This window comes from Belonocnema kinseyi, chromosome 9, assembly GCF_010883055.1.
Source record: "Belonocnema kinseyi isolate 2016_QV_RU_SX_M_011 chromosome 9, B_treatae_v1, whole genome shotgun sequence".
Lineage (NCBI taxonomy): Eukaryota > Metazoa > Arthropoda > Insecta > Hymenoptera > Cynipidae > Belonocnema > Belonocnema kinseyi.
The window spans coordinates 86,788,160-86,796,296 of NC_046665.1; the positions used below are offsets into that span (position 1 = coordinate 86,788,160).

The following is an 8,137-nucleotide window of genomic DNA, read 5'->3' on the forward strand; positions in this document are numbered from 1 at the left end:
AAGAGAGAGAAGTAATTGAGGGTAATCCGAAATAATACACCTCCGCTGGACCACATTTTTAAACATTATTTTCTCCTTGAAAATGATATTTGAAGTAAAATCAAGAATGATGTTGTCTTTTTCAGACCTTTTCCAACGTCAAGAAATTGACATGGCTACTTTCCCCTCGTTAACGGAAAAAGACCTCATCGAACTCGGAATAACTGCTTGGGGCGCAAGGCGTAAAATGGTCCTAATGATCACCGAACTCAACAAAAGATCTAGTCCGTTCTCCGGCAGCGCGGCTCCAGGAGCTGAGCGAAAAATCAGTTCATCCACGAGTTCTTCGTCCTCCATCAAGAGCAACCTCGACACAAAATGGTGATTCTGCTCTAATTAGTGTATTCACTGTGCTTTTCAAAAGTACGATGCCTAACAGAGAAAAAAATGTATGATACTTTCATAGTTTGGAAGCCGGGACCGGTAGAGTCAATTTTTTTTAACACATCGTTTATTTTTTTTTTCTCTTTTTTTTTCCTGTCTTTACTGCGCCCCCGTGCTCTGACATTAGGTTTAAGAAATCTGTTTGAATTTTTCTCTGTTACGTTTATTATCATTCTGCGGGTCGATTAGATATTAGAGAAGTCCAAGTAAAGTTGAGCCAATTAGGTTCGGTTCTCGTTGAAACGCCTTGAAAGACCAGCATGAGTTCCGTCATTTTTCGAGAAGAAATGACAAATTAATTGAGTGCGATTCGACTTGAACGCGAAACTTGAAGAAATTATATAGACTCTCGTACTTTAATTAGGTAGGTACGATTTTGTATCAATCGACCGAATCTGTGTCGCCTTTGTCTGTGATGAGGTAAGATGTGTTAAGGCGTTGGGTAAAAATATTTTTTGAAAAAGCAAAAAAAAAAACAAAACATTTAGATAGTTTTCTCCTCAAGCGTGGAACGTTGGAGACTAAGCTCCGTAATTGAAAAGATGGGCGAGGAGGGTCCCGTTGGCAAATGCATTCAGCGAACTATCAACTTGTTATTCTATGCATAATTTAATAAAGACTAAACTCGAAAACTTTGGCCGATCCATTTTTTTTACAATGACTTCTCCGTGATTAACGACTGAGTTTGTAAAAATTGCTATTAAATGGTTCAATTTCAACTTGGCGAATCTTCCATTATTTTTTAAAATAATAAACCCTCAATAACATAATGTTAAACTTGACTATTGCAGATTTGAGTGACACCTTTGAAACGAATTAACTGAACACAAATTAATAATTTTTGTACGCGTAATTTAAAAACCGAATCTTTTCGGTTTTAAATAAACAATGACTCTTTTCAATGGCCACGTTTTCGAGTTTTACATAAAAAAAGTTACATTAAAGTATTTATTAAAGATGATGACGCTGAGTGCACGCCGACCAACGGACAGTAAAGAAAAGAATTGTTGTTGTCGCACCGTGATAGAAAAAATTGAATCGCAATTAATCGAGAGACACGATGATTTCAGCACATTTTTAACGAAAGCCCTGAAGCTCGTAGCCAGGTGGAGAAAAAAAACAGTTTCAAAACATGAGCCGTTCATTGTCTGACGGCCATACCAAATTAATCAGAGACCAAGTAGTTTCTTTTACGAGTCATACGAATCGCGTGAAAAATAATGCAATTTTTTTTTTACTCAAGCAGAACTTTTCGCGCGTTATAAATTATTTTGGTTTTAAAAAACTTTTTTTTTCTTTTTTTTTGTTGGCATTTGCATTGCGTTAGGTAACGAGCTCTGCTCACGTGCGCGTCACTCTAGTGACATCAGTCGTAAGATTTTTGCCAGTCAAGTTATTTTTTAATCCAATTTTTTTAAAATAGAAGATTAACACTTTTTAAAATAGAAAAAGTTTAGGAATCTTTTTTTTCAATAAGCTTTCTGGTCTAATGATTTCTTCCTGAAATTCATTTCTTCCGGAAACCTTTTCAAGTTTCAGAGGGAATGAGAATTCTGGCAAACATTTTGTTAGGACCTGAAGTTTATCTTTTGCTTTTCAATCCTCAATTTTTTCAAGATAATGAGATCTGAATATTGGGAGCTGTAAAAATAATATTCTGTAATTATGAAAAATTATCGAATATTGATTTTGTACGGGCTGCATATTTCTCCTGATATCAGGTGAAATCTTACGATCGGTAGTTGCCTCGGAAATGAAAAAAAATCCAAGAGAGGTATACTCTGCGCGAGCTTTCAAGTGCCTAGCGAACGATTTTACCGCTAAAAATTGTTGACTAAACTTATCAAGTTTTAAGTATAAATTATTCTTGTTATATAAAATAGCCGAGTCGCGTGCTAAGTAATTAAAAATGTGCCTGTCTATATGTCTACTGATGTTATCCTTGTTGCTAGTTCGGTAGTGATTTTGTTGAATAAGTACGTAAAGCATGAAAGAATTCCTACGCTTCTATTCATCTGCTCGAAACGATGATGAACAAACTAGAAGCAATGAATGAAGAATGATTAAAAAAAAAAAAAAACACATATTCTGTCGGAAGTGTCAAGTACAAATGCCCAGTAATACATGAAAAGTAAATTCCCACTTGGGAAGGCCAAATTCGATATGTTTCTAATTTCGATTCTGTGTATTTTACTTTGCAGTTTCCTGCAGAAAATATTGCAACGAGTCTAGGGGATATTTCGGACATTTTCGTTGGGCGCGAAGCATTTAAAATAAAAAGAATAGAATTCCGTACAATTATTCGCGTCAATAAAGGAAAATTTCTCGAAATAATTTTCCTTAAGTACAGGAATCGATGCAGAGATCTGTTCCTAATTTTCTTCCTTTTTTTTTTTATTTATTTATTTTTTTTTTGTTTTGTTTGCATGCGAGGATAAGATTTCAGCGTCGCATTCTTCGTCCGTTGCAAATTATCGTAGGTAGGATGTGAATGAAAATCCTTAATGTTCCTATTATATCGTATAAAAAGTAAGCGTATGTTAGTGATTTTTTTTCTTGTAGGAGAAACGTTTGCGAAAAGATGCGAGTGATAAAATTCGAGCTGAGCCTTATACGAAACTTGGCTGACAATGCGAGATTAATACATCCTGAATGATGATGTTTGCAACGATAATAATTGGGCTGTAGGGAAAATTATCAAGCCCTTCGATCCAAAACCTCGCCGGTTAAAGGATTCGGTGTCTACTTTTTCCCTAGTGTTTCCCCTCTGACATTTTTTGCGATTGGCAAATTTACATGACATACCTCTCTCTTTATCAGATAAATGCAGCGGCAATCGGTGCGCTGCCATATTTCGAATTACATACGAAAACACCTTTCAAAATGTACAGTATTGCTTCTTCTTCGTATTTCCTTCCTTTCAAGGCTTTGGATGGAGTAGAAAAAATGATGAGATTTGCATATGCATTTTATCGGTTTTTATTCACATCGATGTCAGCGATAAAAGCCAAATAAAGTTTTTATATGCTATTTATATCCTATTTTTGAATTGCCTTCATTTCATTGGTTAGAATGATAAATAGAAAAAAATAATGGGGAAAAAGGTTTTTTGAAAGTTGGATCTAAATGCATGAATAAAGTCGCATAAAAACTAGCAAATCATCTATTTTGATCGACTCTTTGTTCATCCGCCTCGACGAGGAGGAATTTTCTGCAGAAGTTCTCATGTATCAAAAAAAAAAAAGAAGAAAAAAATGAAGCATGGTTGGTAAATGAAGTGCGTTAGATGATAATATAAAAATGCGTCCGATAGAACGCAATCGTAATCAGACTGACCGGACAGGCTTCTATTAGAGCTTCCTGATTAATTACTTAATTGCTTTTGCAGCAGCACTAGTTGTAAGCGAACCCTCTTCCAACTCGCTGCAAATATTTAGCCATGCTTTTTGATTATTTGCGTAAGAAAAAATGGTATTTCTTCTTCGTTCGGGAAAATTGGTCACGTAAAAAAAAAATATATTCCAGAAGCCGATTGATCGATCGATTTGTTGAGGAGCGTTTGATGGAATCGATCCGTTTCATTTTTCTGTGACGGCGTAGCCTAGTCTGCGTTAATAAATAATCGAAAGCGATGTAAAAAAATTGAGTTTCAAAGTCAGTGTATGGTGTATGAATAATTCATTATGTTACAGCGCCCGAAAGCCTGCATTTTGAAGAATTGTATTACAAAGAACATTCCAGCGATAACGGTTACTTAAAGGAATGGATATTGTTATCAGGTTTAAGAGGCGAGAGATATACTAATTTATATGTACTTTCTGTGTTTTTGTACTATTAGCGATTAATTATACGATAATAATCAAGGGACGTACCCGCCCATCTAGGTGCAACTAGTAATATATTATATTATATAATTATACAATAGTTATATCTAAGCAGCGGTATACGTTTTATAATAGTGCAGCATGATATTTTTATATGATATATTATATATACGATGTAATATTTTCATAAACTGCAGATATATTCTGTATTGATTTATTATTGTTTGTTTGAAAATAACGCTGATTATTGATGAAATTGAAGCAAAGATGCATTGAGAATTAAACAAATTTTGTATTGCTACTTTTTAATAAAATCAGTCTTTGCGCGCCCTATTTATGCACATTGCACACACTACATCTAATTAGTCTCAGCCTACACCATCTTCCTAAAAATTCTTAAATGCCCAAGAATTTATTTAATGCGATCCAGTTTTTTAATTTAATAAAATGTCTTTTTCTATTTTTTGCTATAGAAAATAGAAAACTTTTGAAGCCTTTTTTCAGTGAACAATCATATTTAATTTTTCTCTTTTCAAACTGAATGACTATTTCACGAATTAATTACTAACTTTTATTAATTATTTGTATGAAAAAAGCTATTTTTCATATTTGAATTTTCGAAATAGGAGAATTGAAAGAATTTACTGTTTAAACAAATATATATCGTAATTACTACATATATTTTTACAAAAATATTCTAGAGTAAAATAAACATATACTTTGATCAATTACAGAGTTTCTAAAGATTAGGAAATTCCAGAAAGTCAGGGAAAACTTGATAAAGTTAGGGGATTTTCAAAAAACTAAAATTGACGTTAATTTTATTTTTATATTTGAGGGCATGTGATACTTAGAAAATTGTCGATTTTACCAGTTTTAGGTTCCGACGGCTTTTTTTCTTTAATAATCAATATTTTATCTTAAAAATTTGGGACATGATAGCGACCATGCTAACGGACGTCCCCACACACTTTTTTTTGGTTTAATTCAAAAAAGTTTTAATTTAGCAAAATCTGATTAATTTGCATAGCGCTTAGAAAGTAGTATCGATTTTACCAGTTTTAGGTTGCGACGGCTTTTTTCTAGAATAATCAATATTTTGTCTTAAAAATTTGGGAAATGATAGCGAACATGCTACCGGACGTCCCCGCACACTTTATTTGTGTTTTTTTTTCAAAAAATTTTTTGATATTGCCAACAACGTGTGTACATTTGGAGGTTATATATGTTACAATTCTCCTGTGCGTTACTTCCAAACTACACAATATTTTTGGCCGAAAACTTTGGACTTGCAAATAAACATAGTAACTAATCTCCCGGAATTAACCCTTTTTGCAGGCTATCAAAAAAGTTTATTTCATAAATAATTTCCAGATTATCGGAAAGGCAGAGATGAAAAACGACGTAACCTCAAAATAATACATATGCATAAAATTTTTATTTAGCACAATAAATTTTTTTGTTATTATCCCTCAAAAAAGAGTCCGGGGACGTTCGTTATGATATTTTATAGCATCTCCGAATTCAGTTTTTAAAAATTTTCATTCTTGTGGAAAAAAAGCAGAGGAAACTGCAAGTATCACATGCCCTAAAAATCGCAACTATTTGGTTGGAAATTAATTTTCTTTCGCTTGAGGATTACAACTATTTTGTTGAAAATTTATTATTTTTTTTTTGCTGAATTCAATAATTTTTTATATAAAATTAAAATCCTTTTTTATTTGAAATATCACGTTGTTTGTCGAGAATTCATCCTTTTTGTTTGAAAATTTAAGTACTTAATTGAAGGTAGAACTACTTTGTTAAAAATACATTTATTTGATTCATCATTTTATTTCATAAACCTTTTTTTTCGTTCAAAAGTTAATTATTATTTTTTTTTTAATTTTATTTTATATTTGAAAATTAATTGTTTTAATTAAAAATTGAACTCGTACATTTTTGGTTCAAAATTTATTTTCTTAAATTGAAAATTCAAACATATTGTTTAAAATACCTGTATTTTATTGGAAATTCGAATATTTGGGACAATATTTAAGCTTCTTGGTGACTAATTTCTCTTTTGGGTTGAAAATTCCTTTAAAAATTTAAATATTTGGTTGACAATTAATGTACTTTGTTGAAAGTTCGTCTATTTTGGTAGAAAAATCATCTTACTGGTTGAAGAATTATCTTTTTTTTTTATAGAAATTTAATATTCTTGGTTGAAAAATTATACTATTTCTTTTAAAATTTACTTCGATTTTATTAAAAATTAAATTTTTCAGTAAAAATTTAATTATTCTATTTTTGGTTGAAAATGTATATGTTTTATGTAAAAATTTAACTATAACATATTTGTTGAAAATCTGTCTTTTTGTAGAAAAGTACTCTCATTAGTTGAAACTTCATCTTTTTGTTTGAAAATTAATTTCTGTGGTTGAAAATTGAATTATTTTGTTAAAAATTCGTTTTTTTTTTGTTCAGAATTTATTTTACAAACTGAAAATTTAAGTATTTTATTGTTGCTAGAAATTTCATGTATTTGGTTAAAAAGGAAATTTTTTTTATTGAAGATTTATCATTTTTGTTAAAAATTCATTTTAACTGTTCCATTTTTTTGTTGAAAATTTATCTTTTTTGATAGAAATTTAATCTTCTTAATTGAAAATGATAGTATTTAGTTTAAAATTGACTTTGATTTGATTGAAAATTAAGTTTTTCCCTGAAAATTTAATTTTTCTAATTTTAGTTGAAAATGTATCTATTTCAGATAAGAATTCAACACCTATTATTTATAGGAAAAATTCGAGTAAGTTAAGAAAATATTTAGAAGTTTTGAAAAGGTTAAAAATTAATTAAAAATTTGAAATAATTTAAGCGAAATTTATACGAATACCAATAAGATCTCTCTACTTCTATAGAAATTTCGATGCAAATAATTTGAAACGATTTATAGATTTTCGCAGATTTCGAACAATAAATTTAGAAGAATATTTTCGAAGAATCGTAGAAAAATTGATTTCTTTTTTATTTTGATAAATTAATTTTAAGAGAATATTTCAAAAGATTTATAAAATTCTCAAAAATGGATCTGAAAGATTTTACGGAACTTTTGATTTTACATTATATTTTTGTAAAATTTTAGGATTTTTTTTTAAAGAAGTTAGGAAATACTAGAAAATTTTCAAATATAATTTGAAAAAATATATAACAAAATGTAGATGTTTCAAGATATTGAAATAAAATTTTGAAGCTTTGCAAAGATTTTGAAAAATTATTTAAAATAAAAATAATTGAAATTTAATTTAAAAAGTGCTCAGTTTGTACAAAAAGATGTAATCGTTCAATTTTTAATTTTTTTAGCTTAAAATGGCTTAAAATGATTTGCAGCTGAGTTTTTATTACTTCAAATGAGTTTAAATTTTTTAATTTCATTGATCGTGACAAATTTTGGCGAATCAGGAAATGATCGGGAATTTTGTTCTGTGATTAAAACGGTTACTTAAATCTGATAATTTTCATAAATTTATATATATGTTATTGATAAGTCCACTGAAATTTTTTTTTTTGGTGAAAAATGAACAATTTTTTTCTGAACCTTTTTTTGTAAATTAAAAATGTATCTGTTTTAGTAGAAATTTCATCCTTCTTGGATAAAAATGTAACTGTTTGGTTGTCAATTCAACAATTTTGTTAAAAATTCATAATATTTGGTTCTAAATTCAACTATTTCGTAGAATATTTACATTTTGATTAAAATTGATTGGAACTGAGATATTGTATCAATATATTGAAGCGATACATTATCCCACGAAATTTAAATAATGGAATTCTTATTAATATATATAGAAAATACGATTTTTGAAATCCCAATTTAAAATGCTTAATTATAACATATTAAAAGGTAA

General features: G+C 29.7%; 1 protein-coding gene across 6 annotated transcripts in view; it reads left to right on the forward strand.

Moving 5' to 3' along the window:
- LOC117179893 (protein bicaudal C homolog 1) overlaps positions 1-4,580 on the forward strand; it is a 163,159-nt gene extending 158,579 nt beyond the window's left edge. For 5 of the 6 annotated variants that reach the window (XM_033372084.1, XM_033372087.1, XM_033372083.1 and 2 more), the window contains one exon: positions 126-4,580. In XM_033372084.1, coding sequence (XP_033227975.1) covers positions 126-364 — 239 coding nt within the window. In that variant the 3' untranslated portion in view covers positions 365-4,580. The remainder of the gene's footprint in view (positions 1-125) is intronic. The other variant, XM_033372086.1, reaches the window with a different exon arrangement.
- Positions 4,581-8,137: the final 3,557 nt, after the last annotated feature.